Source organism: Schistocerca serialis, chromosome 4 (assembly GCF_023864345.2).
Source record: "Schistocerca serialis cubense isolate TAMUIC-IGC-003099 chromosome 4, iqSchSeri2.2, whole genome shotgun sequence".
In the NCBI taxonomy this organism is placed as follows: Eukaryota; Metazoa; Arthropoda; class Insecta; order Orthoptera; family Acrididae; genus Schistocerca; species Schistocerca serialis.
In genome coordinates, this window is record NC_064641.1 from 581,556,636 (window position 1) to 581,574,569 (window position 17,934).

The following is a 17,934-nucleotide window of genomic DNA, read 5'->3' on the forward strand; positions in this document are numbered from 1 at the left end:
TGGACCACCACACCGCAAGAGGTTCGATACCTAGCGCTAGTGGCGAAAAGGAAAAGACGTCTCACTTGTAGGCAGGTCGCTGCGGACCTTGCAACCGCTACAAATACAGGTACCGGTACAGTCGTCTCTGCCAGAGTCACTGTTCGGCGATTAAATTAGGCTGCTTTCTACGCAGGGGATCCTGTTAAGGGCGCCCACTCCAACTACACCATCGTCGATAAAGAATTCGTTGGTGAAAGTAGCATGTTGGTTGGAGGTTGGTAGTAGTGGTACCGAGTGATGTTCTTAGACGAGTCCCGCTTCACTGTGGCAAGTGACACTGGCCACCACTTAACGTGGAGAGAGAGAAAGAGGAACACGTTGCACGTCACAAAATGTTCACGGACGTCGTCGGTACAGTATAGGCGGCCCAACACCGCTGCATATCTTTGCGCGAGGTATCGTTACAGCACAGCGATATACCAGGCAGGTTATTCTGGATCGTGTATGCTTGGTTAGGGGCGCGGCACGTACCAACATTCTTTTTATGGACGACAATGTCCGCCCACACAGGACTGCTGAGGTTACGGACATGCTGGAAAGTGAGGATATCGAACTTACGGAATGGGCTCTGTATTCCCCGCATCTAAATTCCATACAGCATGTCTGTGATGCTGTTGGTAGATATTCTCAACGAACTCTAGCTCCCCGAACCGTGTAAGAACTTAAAACGACCGTGACAGAAGAGTGGGACAATATCCTCCAAGGACTTCTCAAAAGTTTGGTAGGCAGCATGAATAACAGGTACAAAATGTGCATTGGTGCCCAAGGAGGGCATATTATTTACTGAGAAACCGATATCGACCTTCATGTTGGGAGTCTGATCTGTGTCAAACATGAACTTTATTTATGTCGGTTATCCTGCTTTCCCATTTGATGATAGGCGTACCGCTTTTCATTTTAAATATATCACTCCACCTCTACTATTCACAGACATCAAAAAAAGTTTCGCATCACCTCAGTTCCAAGAATTCCGCTTCCTGTACAGAAAATTGGAATAGAGAGCAACATAAACATCATTTCCGCCCATTTTATTGCTCATGAAAACCACACATTGCATGTTGTGCCACCATACAGCGAGACCATCAGAGGTGGTGGTCAGATTGCTGTACACACCGGTACCTCTAACACCCAGTAGCACGTCCTCTTGCTTCGATGCACGCGTGTATTCGTTGTGACATACTATCCACAAATTCATCGAAGTACTGTTGGTCCAGGTATTCCCACTCCTCAACGGCGATTCGGCATAGATCCCTCAGAGTGGTTGGTGAGTCACGTCGTCCATAAGCAGCCCTTTTTTCAATCAATCCCAATGTTCGATAGAGTTCATGTCTGGAGAACGTGCTGGCTACCCTAGTCGAGCGATTTCGTTATCCTGAAGGAAGTCATTCACAATATATGCAAGATGGGGGGTGCGAATTGTCGTTCATTAAGACGAATGCCTCGCCAAAATGCAGCCGATACGGTTGCACTACTGGTCGGAGAATGGCATTCACGTATCGTACAGTCGTTACGGCGCCTTCCATGACCACCAGCGGCGTACCTCGGCCCCACATAATGCCACCCCAAAACAGCAGAGAACCTCCACCTTGTTGCACTCGCTGGACACTGTGTCTAAGGCGTTCAGCCTGACCGGATCCCCTCCAAACACGTCTCTGACGATTGTCTGGTTGAAGGCAGAACATGATGGCAATCCTGAGCGGTCCATTGGGTATGTTGTTGGGTCCATCTGTACCGCGCTGCTTGGTGTCTTGATGGCAAAGGTGGCCCTCGCCATGGACGTCGGGAGTGAAGTTGTGCATCATGCAGCCTATTTCGCACAAATTGAGTCGCAACACGACGTCCTGTGGCTGCACGAAAAAGTTCAACTTGGTTTCGTTGCTGTCAGGGTTTCTCCGAGCCATAATTCGTAAGTAGCGGTCATCCACTGCAGTAGTAGCCCTTGGGCGGCCTGAGCGAGGCATGTCATAGACAGTTCCTGTCTCTCTCTATCTCCTCCATGTCCGAATAACATCGCTTTGGTTCACTCTGAGACGCCTGGACACTTCCCTTGTTGAGAGCCCTTCCTGGCGCAAAGTAACAATGCGGACGCGACCGAACCGCGGTATTGACTGTCGAGGCATGGTTGAACTGCAGACAACACGAGCCGTGTACCTCCTTCCTGGTGGAATGACTGGAACTGATGGGCTGTCGGACCCCTTCCGTCTAATAGGTGCCAAAGTTTTGCTTCTCTCCTGGGCTTGTCATCTCTTCTAAAAGAGGTCAATAATTGAAATTGGTTTCCTCGTTTAATAATAGGTGTGGGGATATACACATCTGTCTTTTAATTTCTAAAATTTCTTATTGGTTGAGTTTGGCCCCCTTTTCCTCTGTGTTTAGGACTTATACATCTATTGTGTATTTGTGGTTATAGTTCAGGCAATGTTCTCCAAAGGCTGAATAAGGCTTCTTCAATCTCCATCTTCTGTTGTGTTCTTTAAGCCTGGTACAGATTGAGATCCCTGTCTGTCCAATGTAGCAAGACCGACACTCACGGCATGTGATTTTATAAATATTTTTGTTATAGCTGTTTGTTTGTCTTTTGCAATGAACAAGAAACTACTTATTGGCTGAGGTACATAGAAAAACACAGAGAAACCATTTGCCTTCAAGAAGTTACTTACGCTATTTGATGATTTCCCTATAAAACGTAATCTGCACCATTTCTTTTCCAGTTTGTTTGTGTTTATCATTGGGGACAGTAGCGACGTGGCTTGCTTCTTCATCTTTTCACCTAAAATTTCATCAATGTTGTTGGGGTCAAATTCATTATTTGTGGCTATTGTTTTAATTTTGTTAAGTTCCTGGTCAAAGTCTTCTTGGGACATAGTGATAGAAAGGAGACGGTGAATCATGTGATGGAATACTGCATGTTTGTAGGTTGTAGGATGTTGTGAGAAAGTGACTGCGAAGGGATCTTTCCGGTAAATTTAAATTTATGGTTATAGTCTTCAATACTTAAGCTAATGTCCAGGAAATTTATCCATCTCCACGCTGACCTTTATGTTAATGTACCACTGGTTCATATTTTCCACAAATTTATGGAGTTGCATATTGGAAGCTTTCAATATACAAAGAATATCATCTACATATATGTACCAATACACTACAGGTTTTGCCAGTGGTTCTGTCTTTAGAAAATCAGCATCCCACTTGTGGATGAACATTTCAGCTAGTAAGTGATTGTTTAGTTAAATTAGATAGTATCAGTCTTGACAAATGTACTATGATAGTGCATAGTGCGACATGAGACTTTCCATGCTGCACTCATTTACTGTGTGACTGTGGAGGATACGATGATATGACACATTTTCGTGATAAAGGTGTAAAATAGTAATAGGTCATTAAACAAAATAAATATAAATGTGAGGCATTCATAAATGATAGCTGTCGTGCTAGGTTGTCACCCGGCATTCAGTAATTATTAGTTTTCATTGATCAGTGTAACACTAATAATTTGCTATCAATATTCCTACAGATTTGTCTACGCGCAGTGAATACGCTGGTGCATTTGTATTTGTGCTGCAATAAACCATCGAATTATTCTGAATTAAGGGATGTTTGAATGTCGCTATTTTCGAACCTGTGGCTTTCACCGCCAATAGACACGTTCCATACTTTCTCCCTGGCACGTTTCCAGTCAGATGTCCTCTCGTCCATCCGCTTTTCTGGCTTACCTGCCTCTGACCACTTCTTCTGTGAGCCAGAGCGGACCATCCTTGAATGACCACCCTTTCGTCATTGACCGCAGCGGCCAACCCCAGCCGGGGTAAATACCTCCCACATCTTCAAACTTTAACATGGCCGAATTCACGACAGCATACCGTTTACCTTACAAGGTTTTCCGATTTTCCCGAAACTGATTAAGACGAATGCTGCGATGAAATCCTTAGAAAACAAAGCAGCCGAATTTCTGTCCCATTCTTGGCCCATTCGTCCTAAGGTTCCAACTCTAGCGTACTCGTCAATATGCTGGGCATCCAAAATCCTATCGTCCTTGCTTCGGGACTGCAATTCGCACAGAAGTAAATGATGGGTAGTGATAAACGGAGAAAACAGGAGTATGTTTGATACAGCAATATGATTTTCTGAAGATATAATAGCCGACAAGAAACAAAAGAGATTTAAAATGCATTTGTGGAAGTAACAGGTCTCTTCACAGAAGAAGACGAATCATGCTAAAAGACTAAACCAAAAGGGATTTCATTATCTCCATGGAAGAGAAATTAAACCACAAGTTAGTTTAAGAGACTAGTGGGAGGTGAACCTAACTGAAGGTACGCTTCTGCCTATAAAAATTATAAATTAAGGAAAATAACGGAAGAAAGCATGGCGGATGGACGTAGTGAAAAAAATGTACTACAATTTTAGTGGAGGCTGATAACAGGTGACGTACTGGAGAAAGCTTTTAATATTTTCAGAATTGTTGAAATCTTGCTTTTTTCTTGGTGCAGGCTATTTTTTCTACGATAATTGATCATAAAATTCAAAGATATTAAAAACTGTAGTTTTATATTGAATGAAATACAGTCATATTTCTTGAAAGAGCCTAGGGGAACGATGCGGGAGACCCGCACCGCCATAGTAGGCAAGGTCCTAGTGGAGGTGGTTTGCCATTGCCTTCCAACGACCGTAATGAGGATGAATGATGATGATGACGGCACAACGACACCCACTCATTTCGGACAGGTGAAAATCCCTGACCCCGCCGGGAATCGAGCCCGGAACCCCGTCCTCGGGAAGCGAGAATGCTACCACGAGAACACGAGCGGCTGACCTTTTCCATTATTTTCTGGATTTCAGCGTTAATATATCGAAAACATGTTGGAAAAGCGGTACGTATGCTCCGCCTTGCGTACGTACCTATTTCAAGAGTGTGTCACTGAATCAACAACAACGTCTCTTGGATAGGAAACAGCCCCTCAAAAAGCCATTGTATGTTATCGTAAATACGGATCGGCGTCTGGGTCGTGAAAGAAGTCAAAGACAGACCATTAAGCATTGCCTAACTACACTGTCACCATTATCTTCGTCTTAACGGAAACACATGGTTGTAGCTTTCTATGTAATTGCTGATGTCACTCCAGTTTTTGTTACACGTGACACGGTTAGAATGCACGCTGGGCAGTTTGGCTTGCTGACAGCAGTTAGCGAGGAGTTTTACAGAAGTCATCCGGCCCTCCGGTGTACACAAAGCTAGGTGCAACATACCGCAAGAAACATCGCGCTGTGGAAGAGTGCAAAGTAAGCAGTAATTCTGGTTCTGATATGATGATACACCTGTCGTAAATGCCGACATCACCTGTAGATGATAACGACTTTTGTATGATAAATAAGTGGAGAAGGAGATCTCAGACAGTTTTCCGCTTAGTGTGATTACTCGTACTTCTGCTATGTTTTCTATGGTAACTTCTTATGCGAAAATATTTGTGACTTATTTCTTGAAGCTGGTTATCAGAGAATGCACTACTTATGTCACATAAATGTAAAAGACTCTCTTACTAGAAAAAGCTCATTCGAACAGATGTTTTGTCTTTTAGCCATAGTTAACAGCAAGAAGCGGGAACACGTCACCCTTACATGTTGTAGGAGTTTTTTCTGTTGCATCCCATTTATTGTAAAATTTTAATTTTTATAGAAGTATTTCGTACAAGATTCTTGTGTAACAGTAACATAATTTAATTTACTTTAATATTGCTACTTGCTGGAATTCGTGGGGGAAAATAAATACCAACATTCTATATGGTGAATATGTCGAATTTCAGGATACAGCTAGACACAACATGATTAACGAAAATGTTAGATTTGAAGATATAATAGAAGAACTTGGAAGTGATGGGAAGTTCCAAATACAAATGAACATTATCTTCAATGTCATCGCAATATTCTTTTCAACAATGTCTTCATATGCCAAGATAATTGCTCTAACGGTACCTGAACACTGGTGCCACGTTCCAGGAATAGAAAACACAAATTTAACTCTGGAAATGTGGAAGAATCTTACAATACCAAGGCAAGTAAATACAACGTTTTATTTAGTTAAACGCTTGTTTCTAGTATATTGAAAAAAGTACTCTTGAATGGTATAATAAGAGTAACATGCAATATTTTATAACTTTTGGGTAGTTTAGTTAATCAGCGACAAAATTACACACTGAAATTCACGGTGCTTCACATTGATCTGACCACAACCTATGTTCGACGTCAACGTGCAATAACCACTCGCAGATTGCAGGTGGCAGCACTAGCAGTGTTAGATATGTAATGCATGTAGGGGCATGAGGAAAACAGTGCAGACTTTGCTGCAATGCGGAGAACAGTTCAAATTATCTCACGTCCAAATGGGCGTGGTCATTGGCTTTCGAGGCAGGGCCGGAAGCATTTCTGAAAGGGCTAAGACTGTAAATGTTCGCTCACCACAGCGGTTAAGGCACACCGCACCTGGCAAAATGGCGCTATCCAAAACCGGAGCCAAGACAATTATTTTCTTTCTGTTTTTCTTTTCAAGTTATTGGTCTTTTGAGTGGTTTGACGTGATCCGCCACTAATTCCTCTTCTGTGCCAGCCTCTTCAACTCAGAGCAGCACTTGCAACTTACGTCCTCAATTATTTGCTGGGTGCATTCCAATCTCTGTCTTCCTCTACACTTTTTACCCTCTACATCTACCTCCAGTACCGTGGAAGCTATTTCCTGATATCTTAGCAGATGTCATATAGTCCTGTCCCTTCTTGTTGTCAGTGTTTTTCACATATTGTTTTCTTCTCAGAGTCTGCGCAGAACCTCCTCGTTCCTTATCTTATCTGTCCACCTAATTTTAAGGATTCGTCTCAATTGCATCGATTCTCTTCTGTTCCAGTTATCCCACAGTCCATGTTTCACTACCATACAATGCTGTTCTCCAAACATACATTCTCAGAAATATCTTGCTCAAATTAAGGCCTATGTTTCTTGCTAGTACACTTCTCTCCTCGCCGGAAATGCCCTTTTTGCCTGTGCTAATTCGCTTGTGATGTTATCCTTTCTCCACCCGTCATTGGTTATTTTGCCGCCTAGGTAGTAGAATTCGTTAACTTCATCTGCTTCGTGACTGTAAATCCTGATGTTAAATTTCTCGCTGTTTCCATTTCTGCTACTTCTCATTACTTTCATCATTCTTCGATTTACTCTCAATCCATATACTGTATAATTCATTCCATTTAGCAGGCCAGTACATAGACGTATCACGGAACTGCACTGAACATATATTTAAATTTTGTGCAGAGACAGTTGAATTTAGTGAAACTAAACCTCTAATTGTTGTTGTTCATAGGTCCCCTAACTCTGACTTCAGAGCATTTCTGTTCATGCTAGAGAGGGTTCTTGATTCACTTTATAGAAAGTACCAGAAATTATTTATGTGTGGTGACTTCAGTATAAATTTCGTACATGATGGTGCAAGAAAAAGGATGTTGTTAGAGCTCCTAAATTCATACGATCTCCAACTAGGGTGCGGGGGAATAGTAGCACAGCCACAGACAATAGTTTTCTTCGTTCTTCATTACCAGATGGACATTCTTTTAGTAAAAGTGTGAATGGCTTTTCAGACCATGATACACTGTATCACTAAAAGCCATTTATACTCAAACAAATGGTACAATAATTACAAACTATGTAGGAAAGTTAATCCAACGGCAATAGAGAGTTTTTTAAAATTTTCACATCTGTCAACACCTGCTTTCTTTGGGATTGGAATTATTATATTCTTCTTGAAGTCTGAGGGTATTTCGCCTGTCTCATACATCGTGCTCACCAGATGGTAGAGTTTTGTCAGGAATGGCTCTCCCAAGGCTGTCAGTAGTTCTAATGGAATGTTGTCTATTGCCGGGGCTTTGTTTCGACACTATACACTGTAAAATGAATAATGAGATCCCCTGTCTGACAAGTTTGCCACAAGACTCAGAAATGTGGCACGGAAGTAAAGTGAACCCATTACTAAATTTTGTTAGAAATTCAACGGAAAGCGAATGCTGTGGAGATAAATATTTGCTTCATGCATTGGAAGCAGTTGGAAAGCTAGTGACGTGGTGCTAAAATACGAATTCGGATTGGGAAAGGGACGGCACGACACAAACAACATTCGATGTGTTGTAAGACACAAGCACTGTTCTAACTGATAAATTCGTTCTGTGGGGCACAGCAAAACTATCATTTAATATTACCCCACAGGACACTATTGAAAGAAAATTCACGAACTATGTTTACCTAATGACTTGTCTTTCTCCAAGATTTTCTATGATTCAAAGTGCAAATGTGGTCGAACTGCTCTCCAAGATTTTCAATGATTCGAAGTGCAAATATTGTCGAACTGAGATATTCGAAGAGTTTCTTTTTCCAGTTTAAATTCTCATCAATACGGGCACCTAAAGGGGACCACACTGTGGTTCAGGTCGAAAACAATCAATTTTTGGTTTTCATCATATTTCGATAGATTAAGGTTTTATTTAAATACTCTGAAAAGGATTTTGCTGAAAATTTTTTTTCGAGCATTTAAAGAGCAGTTTCCTACCACGTCCGTTTATGTGCCGCGCCCACTTTTCTGTCACCCACTTTTCTGCATATATTTTAGATGTTTACATCCCCTACATTATACGTTAGGGGTTTTTTTTAACTCCCGAGTTTGTTGGGTATCCTTGGATGCAACGGTCGGTATTCTTTTGTTTCTGCTGTTTGTAAACAACACGCTTTCAAACGCGCGGTTTGTTTTGTTCAAGTGTGATTGCGAGTAGGTGTTATACTTAGTTTGCAGTGCTTGTTTACGTGTGTTTGTTGTGTTGCAAATGCCACTCTTAGTCGAGCACCTCTTCTGAAATCCAGTGATTTGCTGAGGATATTATAGTTGTTCAAGTTGGATTCTGTTCTAGGGTACATCACCTCAATAATATTGTAAACGTGATGCCAATAGCGGAAGAAGTCGGTAGTTATTAACATCTCTCCAATCATCTTTCTTATAAAGCTGTTTAGCAACGGCGTATGCAATCTCTCTGGACAAATGCCCTGCGTGAGTGATACACTACATATTTCAGAAAAGGCACCACATATTGCGTGGGAACTAGTCGTAAGTACTTAGTATCGGCATTAAAATCAGGTGAGCTTTTGCTTTTAAGGGGATATATAATTTTCTTAATTTTACGAGAGGAAGTGAGTGAGATAATCGTAGCTTTTTCAACATGCTGCTGTTTTTCTCCTTGAACTGGTTTTCCCATATATTTTCTATTATTGTTAATAATTGACTAATAAACGTAGCTCCTGCCTGTTACCAGACATTGAGAGACGGTTCAAAGACACTACTTACGTTAACCTGTTGTATGAGCTTTTAACCTGTCTCCCGTTTCACTATTGCATATAGACTTAAGTCTGGTTCGTAATTACAGATTTATGAAACAATGTGCATATTACTTCAGTTTTGATAACTTTTCTTTGTAATCTTGGGTAATATTTACGGTGTGAAACTGTTATAGGATCTTTACGTCTTTCCCTAGGATACTTTAATACAACTAGTGTTCCTTGACTGTTTGATGCCTTTCTGATTATTTTATGACAAAGAAAACTACTTTCGAGTTAGGATACGAATTTATCATAGAACAGATCCATCTATATGTCAGTATTTTGCTCACTATACATTTTTTGTCACGTTACCGCTAGTGAACTGTTTTTGAAAATGTGTGTTCAAATGGCTCTGAGCACTATGGGACTTAACTTCTAAGGTCATCAGTCCCCTAGAACTTAGAACTACTTAAACCTAAGTAACCTAAGGACATCACACACATCCGTGCCCGAGGCAACATTCGAACCTGCGACCGTAGCGGTCGCGCGGTTCCAGACTGTAGCACCTAGAACCGCTCGGCTACACTGGTCGACCGAAAACGTGTGTGCTAGAGCCGTTATTTAATATAACTAATTTCCACTGAGGGGAACCTGTGCTGTAAGGTAACGTTTTAGTCATCATAACTGTGCCACATGATCAGACAAAGTTTTTGTAACTATGTACACAACTTACTTGCTGATTTGAGCTTACTTGTTAGAGAAAGAAAAAACTTTACCAAAAAAAGTTCAATCGCCTTTCTCTACCCACGTTGGAAAGAACGCTGACGTTAAACTGTAGGATGCAAATAATTTTTACAGAGCATTTCGTGTATCAAAATCTATTGGGAAAACTATTTTGGTATTACCGTGTACTATTTATTACTTATTCTTGTGGTCTGATCCATTGAGGATCTATGTACATTTAAAGTGAAAAATGAACCACTTTTCAGTATTAATTTGTAAGCACGGATTTCTATGTGCTGACTTTACAAAATCTACTTGCTTCAACGTTTATGAATTTTTGCTGTGTCTTAACTCTGTTAGTCTACTAAGAGTCGCCCTGGTTTCTTCTCTGGTGTTTTGCCTAATATTTGCCTTTCGTTTCTGCATCGTGTAGCTAAAGTCAGCTCAGACAATTACTGCTCGTCAGATCCTTCTTGTGACTACCTGTGTCAACAGAAAGTGTCGGTTTGTTTCCCGTTACAAACAAAATTATTTTTAAAGCGGACATTCGATTGAGCAGTCCCGCATTAGTCTTGTGGTTTTTTTTCTGTATATGCATTAACAGAAACAGTAGAACTCGGAGAATAGCCAGTACTCCAGCAACGACAGCACTGGCCTGGCCCGACAGATTGCTACCGCCTAGTTTGAGCAGCGCTACAGGGTAGCTGCTGGATTGCTAATTATTCTTCGTGTTTTACTGTCCAAGTTAATACATATAGATTAAACGACTATCGGCACCAACTAATTTGACAGCATACTATCGAACAGGCACGAAAAATTCTGATTTAAATATAATTTTGTTCGTAATGGGGAAACAAATCGACGCTTTCTGGGGCTGACTCCAGCTACACAACGAGAAACCGAAATTGCGAACATCTGCCGAAACACCAGAGAAAACGTGCGTGACGATTCTTAAGAAGTTCCTCCTTCTCTCGCGTTGGTTATGTAGAAAGTTCGAGTATTATTATACGTAAATTGAAGGTATAGGGGGGGTGGGGGGTGAGGGTGGGGGAGGAACGTTAAGGGATTACTGATGTCAGCAGCATCGGGACATTACGTGGAATCAGCAATGACGAGTGAAGATGTATGCCAGACCGGGATTCGACCACGGAAGGTGCGATAACCACTGCACCATCCGCGACACAGCGTTATCGCACATGTCCGAAAGAACAGACACCACGCGTTCATATAATTAGTGTATAATGTATTTTCCTGAAATTCATGACATCTTCACTTTGTATCCCATACTGCCCAGTACTTGTAGCACTTTACTGAAATAATTTTGTGACTACAAAAGTTAGTGCTTGTTCGCCTGTTTACTGGAGATCAGCAAGTCTGGACACTAATGGAAAACTTGTCACGTGTTCCAAATTAGGCAGCAACAGTAGTATTGTCAGCAGCAACAACAGTAACAAAACAACAACAACAGTGATTAAACTGTATCATTCAACTTTAACAGTGTAACTACCTTACTCATTACACGTTTGCCAGTCTGTATGAACACTCAGTTTGCAAGCCATCACTATCCAGTTTTATCTTGTGCAGTTGATAACTGACGAGTGTTTTCTCTTTCAGGTGGATTTGGGCTGCATAATTTCAGTTGCCACATAGTTGTTCTTGTGAAATTCAAACGCTGAAGTCAGTTTCTCACTTTACCGAAGACTGGTAACCTTGTTCCTAGCTTAATGACACTGTTTACCACTAAGCAATTTCGTCGCACATTACGCCGACTGCCTAAACAATTTCCGTCGCGATAGCGCCCCGCTGCTCTTTCGCAACGGTCTCGTTAATCTCCTCCTTCGTTGAGTCTGTCCTACGCTTCCATTTACGTGTACTGATATGAGTTAAACACCACACTTTTCTAGCTAAAGAACTAACAAGAAAACACGTGTTGAATTTCGTAAACTTATGAGGTTGAACACAGACTCACATAACATAGACTAACAGTTAATTTCGGCCGGCCAGTGTGGCCGACGCCGCCACGGTAACTCAGCGTGTTTGGTCAGAGCGTTAGCTGCCCTCTGTAATAAAAAAAAAAAAAAAGTAGCTGAGTTAATGGATCAACGACGAACTGAAACGGGTGTCTTGCGACGCCCACCCCGAGCAGATACAACGAACGAAAACGAACAAAATGAGATTAAAAAAAGTGGTTCTAGGCGCTTCAGTCTGGAACTGCGCGACCGTTACGGTCGCAGGTTCGAATCCTGCCTCGGGCATGGATGTGTGTGATGTCCTTAGGTTAGTTTGGTTTACGTAGTTCTAAGTTCTAGGGGAATGATGACCTCTCTATTAAAATTTTGCGCCAGTCGCTTAAGAGTGGCGCTTGTAGCGCCAATGTCAGGATGCCAATCAGGTTTCCTTTAAATATACGACGTAACGGTAGTGAGCGTTAGTTACCTATGAAATTGGACTTGGTGAGCTGGTGGTAGACAAGAATATCTTTTGAGGCGACAAAGACGCCATGAAAAACAATTCACTGAGTTTGAACGAGATTTACCTGTAAGAGGAACTAAATCAATTTCGAACAGCGTTTTAAAAAAATGGATACACTGATAGTGAGATAGATCGAGCACTCCATCCCAGAAGAAAAGCGTACGAAGACATACAACAACAACAACAACCGTCGGCTGCGAAAGTTTTTCTGCCATTTATCCACAATATTACGGCCGTATTGGGAAAGTTCTGGCCAAGTTTCGAGTTGAGACAGTTTTTACGGTTGAAACAGTCTTTACACCCACCAAGAAGATTAGCGAATGTTTAAGATCGGCGAGAGATGCACGACACCCTTTTACAACCCCTGCCGTGTAAAAATTCCTTGTATTTGTGGTAAGGTTTATATTATAACAACTTAAAAATTGTTACGACGCGCCTAACCGAACAGAAAAGAAACTGTCGTCTGGGGAACACTGACGAATATTGTGCAGCGGAACATGTTTTTGAAGAAGATGATCATGAAATGAAATTTTGTGAAACGAGAGTGCTAGCTAATACATCGCATTATTATGCACGTATGTACAAAGTAACCATGGAGATTTATAAACATCACAATAATTTTAACAGAAAAGAAAGGGGCTGAACGACAGATAAGATATGGCGGTCCACTTCGTACCAGCAATGTGACAATCGATTACCTTCAATCGAGAGTAATCACTTTGGTCAGAGAGAGTTTTACCCTCGACATCACGTGAGCGCATGACGAGTGGTGGCATCCTCTATGCGCTCTATGTAAACGAGACCTACAGCCAGTCGTTGACTCACCTCGGAAGATGTTCCCCGCAGTTGGCAGCGAAACGTTAGGATGAAGAATTTCTACTGTTCGACCACCGCCTCTTAGCCCGGAAGTTTTAATTAATGAAGACACCGACCGAAAAAGTCTACATGTTACGATTACAATCTGGGCTTCTACAATGTCATTAAAGCAGCATTGTAGTCAGTGGCTACATCCAAGGACACAACGATAAACTCAAATAATAACAGAGCAAAAAATTTTATTGCAAAAATGCGAAACTACAATTAGCAACTGGGCTTACATAAAGTAATTTGGGTAAACTAGGCTTACAATTTCATTTATATAGCAGTGTAAGGTGTGGTTACGTCTACAACAATTTATTCGAATAATAACGTAGTAAAAGTAAAAAATAAAACATAATTGCTTTAAATTTATCTTTCATTTACATTTTTTAAAGTTGCAGAGATATATGTATCAGCACGGCTTACACATGACTTTTAGGTAACCATCCATACTGCATAAAAACCTGAATGAAAGCTACGTAAGCCAAGGAGGAATAATTACAGCAGTAGTGGCGACACACTTGTTCAGTGTGGTAGCCGTAGATCGACGGTGAGATCACGTACTTCAAAGACGCAGTTTATCCATGCACCAGAATTACATTACACTGTGAATGGTAATACGTGCAAGGTTTCTGAAGGCGAATTTAAAACATTGTTATCAAATAATTATTGATTGTAGGAGCTGAAAATTTATTCTTATAGCACACATTACGCAATGTACCTGGACAGAGTCTGGATAAATATTGAATGCAGTTACCAGAACTGATATACAGCCGATTATTTAATACAACATTTAGTAATTTAAAAAACCCTCAGACAGAATTACACAGCTATCAAAAACCCATAAAAAACTTTGAACAAATTTGTTTTACACTCCAAAAACTGTGGACGTGTGTTACAAACGGGACAGCCACAGAGTGATTTGAGCAGCTGTGTACGCTGCCGTTACGGTCTGAGACAATCCCATGTACTCACATAATAAAATAGAAACACTGCTCATCATATCCTTAACATTACAAAGTAATTACCAAATGACCTAACTTTTTACTACCTAGAACTTTGCAGTTTGTGTCAGCTTGCTGTTACTCGTTGACTTAGTCCTATCATTTTATTATAGTGGTAGTTGTATTTTTAAGTGGAATACCCATAGGAAAAGATTGTGAGCATAGGCTGTGACTACATCGTCTGCCTACTGCTTCCACGTTGAGTTATGTGTGCTGCCAGTCTTACAGTAGTTTCTTTTCACACGGTCTTCACTTGGATGGAACCACAGCGCCGACAGCTACCTAAATGACTTTGTGTAACCCTAGCTTGTAACTATACCTCCACCTCTTCGAAAAAAATGTTTGAAAGGTTCTTTTATTTTTCATTTTATTATGTGATCATATAGGATTGTCACAGACAATAACGGCAGCGTACACCGTTTCGTAAGTGACTTTGTGTACCATTACCTCTGCAGCTTTAGGAGTGAAAGAATATTGTGCTTAAGTTTTTTATAATTTTTGATGGCTATATAATTGTATCTGTGGATTTCATAAATTACTATACACTATATTAAAAAATCATAGGTATATCAATTGTGATAACTGCATCAAATATTGATTCAGCCTACATACGTACATTGCGTAATGCGCGCTATAAGAATAATTTTTTAGCTTCTGCAATCAATACTTACGTGCCAATAAACTTTAAACATGCATTTAGAGCTCTTCCGCATATTAGCATTCACACTAGAATGTAATAATTACATTTATTCTGTCCATACACTGTAATTATTACAGTGTAGGGACAGAATGTGTCTCTGAAGCAAGTGATCATATCATCGATCTACTACTACCACGCTGAACTAGGTAAGTTGTCACTGTTGCTGTAATTATTCCTTTTCGACTCACGCGGGTTTCAGTCAGGATCTTCTGTAGCATGGAAGGTTACCCGAAAGACATGTGTTACCATTGCTGATAACTATATCCCTGTCGGCCGCGGTGGCCGAGCGGTTCTACGCGCTTCAGTCCGGAACCGCGCGACTGCTGCGGCCGCAGGTTCGAATCCTGCCTCGGGCATGGATGTGTGTGATGTCCTTCGGTTAGTTAGGTTTAAGTAGTTATAAGTTCAATGGATTGCTGACCACAGATGTTAAGTCCCATAGGGGTCAGAACCATTTGAACCATTTCAACTATACCTCTGCATCATTATAAATAACTATTTTAAAAAGTTATTTGTATTTTTTATTTTATTTTTACTATATTACTATTTGAGTGCATTGTTGTTACTTCAGAGGTAACCACAGATTGCAGTGCTACTTAATTGACATTACCCAAACTACTTTTTGTAAGGTCAGCTAATAATTATATTTTTCTCATTTTTTGTAAAATTTTTAACGTGTTATTATTTGAGTACATCGTCATTACACTGGATGTAATCACAGCTTGCGCTGACACTTTAATAACAACAGCTTACGCTGACACTTTAATAACACTGTAGAAGCCCAGATTGTAATGGTAATCCGTGCATCTTTAAGATCTGTAAAAAAATTGTCCAAATTTTTACAAATACTTTTAAAGGCTTTGTATGTGTGTCTGGGGTTTTTGTAATTTGTCTAATCCTATTAAGTAATATACCTTGTATCAGTCAGCGGTAGCTGTTGCAAATACTAATACAGGTCCTACATAGGTACATTTCCTTATTAACGCAATAAGAATAATTTTTTAGAGTCTGTATCAATTAATACTTGGTAATAAATTTGTAAAAACGTTTTTAGATTTATTTTTGTCAATGTTTTAGTTGGACTACTGAAATGTAACCACATAAATGATTCTTAATACGAAATACATATCACACTAGCGACACTTGGCGGTCCAGTTTTCAACGCCTGTCTGTTATTGGCCACCGCCTGCCAGTTTAGCGGCTCCCTGGCAGCCGTGACGTACTCTGTTGCAAGTGATGTAAGACAGACGTATTTGGTGAATAACTGTGTATATAGTCTTCTAGCCTGTTGTGTACCTGCTAGTTCATGAGATAGAATAGTTTTGCTGCAGTTTTAAGACAGATGGGAAACATTATATCGAGTTTTATTATTTTTATGGCTTTTTCTTTTATATTGTACCTGATACTGTGTATTACGTTTGTTTTGCGTAGTCACACTGCAGAAATGCTTTGCTGATCTGAAGATTATAATACTTTCATGGAGAATAAAGGCTATTATTAGCGACCTTGGCAAAGAAGTTTACTTCTCTGATGTATTTCTGGTTGTGATCTTTAGTTCTAAAAAATAAAGTTATTCTGAATGAAAATGTTCTATATCTTATTGCATGACTGTATATACACGGAGGCAGATAGGGAATCATTCTAACGACGGCACGGGCCGAAATTGGTGTAACTCATTGACATAAAGGCCTTTAACAAAGGATCGGTGACGGTTCGGCATGTGGGAATGAGTTTCTTGGAAATGTAGGAGGTGGTCGCCTGACCGCGTGCTACTGTCGTGAGCAGCTATGGAAAGAAGTTGCTGAGCAATGAAACTATCAGATGGTGACGAACTATGAAATGTACCTAACACACACATCAAAAAAAGTTTAGCATCACGTTGGTTCCGATAGTTCCGGAACCAGTACAGAAAATTGGAATAGAGATCAACATAAATATCATTTCTGTCCATTTTATTCCTCGTGAAAACCACACATTGGATGTTGTACCACCATACACCGAGACCTTAAGAGGTGGTAGTCAGATTGCCGTACACATCGGGCAAGCCGCGGTGCCGAGCGGTTCTAGGCGCTTCAGTCCGGAACCGCGCGACTGCTACGGTCGCAGGTTCGAATCCTGCCTCGGGCGTGGATGTGCGTGATGTCCTTAGGTTAGTTAGGTTTAAGTAGTTCTAAGCTTTAGGGGACTGATGACCTCAGCTGTTACGTCCCATAGTGCTCAGAGCCAATTTTTGTACACACCGGTACCTCTGATACCCAGTAGCACGTCCTCGTGCACTGATGCATGCCTGTATTGGTTGTGGCATACTATCCCCTAGTCCATCAAGGCACTGTTGGTCCAGATTGTCCCACTCCTCGCGGCGATTCGGCGTAGATCCCTCAGAGAGGTTGGTGGGTCACGTCATCCATAAATAGCCCTTTTCAATCTATCCCAGGCATCCTCGATAGTATTCATGTCTGGAGAACATGCTGGCAACTCTAGTCGAGCGATGTCGTTATCGTGAAGGAAGTAATTCACAAGATGTGCGCGATGGGGGGCGCGAATTGTCGTTCATGAAGACGAACGCCTCGCCAATATGTTGCCGATACGTTTGCACTATTGGTCAGAGGATGGAATTCACGTATCGTAAAGCCGTTACAGCGCCTTCCATGATAACCAGCGGCGTACGTCGGCAACACATAATGCCACCCCTAAACAGCAGAGAACCTCCACCTTGCTGCACTCGCTGGACACTGTGTCTAAGGCGTTAAACCTGACCGGGTTGCCTCCAAACACGTCTCCGACGAACATCTGGT

The 17,934-nt window shown here is 41.1% G+C and overlaps 1 protein-coding gene across 3 annotated transcripts in view; it reads left to right on the forward strand.

The window, feature by feature from the left end:
• The window catches only part of LOC126474039 (solute carrier family 22 member 7-like), a 151,606-nt gene that overhangs the window by 43,375 nt on the left and 90,297 nt on the right, over positions 1–17,934 (forward strand). Inside the window, exons 1-2 of one of the 3 annotated variants that reach the window (XM_050101451.1) lie at positions 5,220–5,322; positions 5,844–6,091. In XM_050101451.1, the coding sequence (XP_049957408.1) occupies positions 5,862–6,091 (230 nt within the window). In that variant the 5' untranslated portion in view covers positions 5,220–5,322; positions 5,844–5,861. Of the gene's footprint in view, positions 1–5,219; positions 5,323–5,347; positions 5,484–5,843; positions 6,092–17,934 lie in introns of those variants that run through there. The other 2 variants (XM_050101450.1, XM_050101449.1) reach the window with 2 other exon arrangements.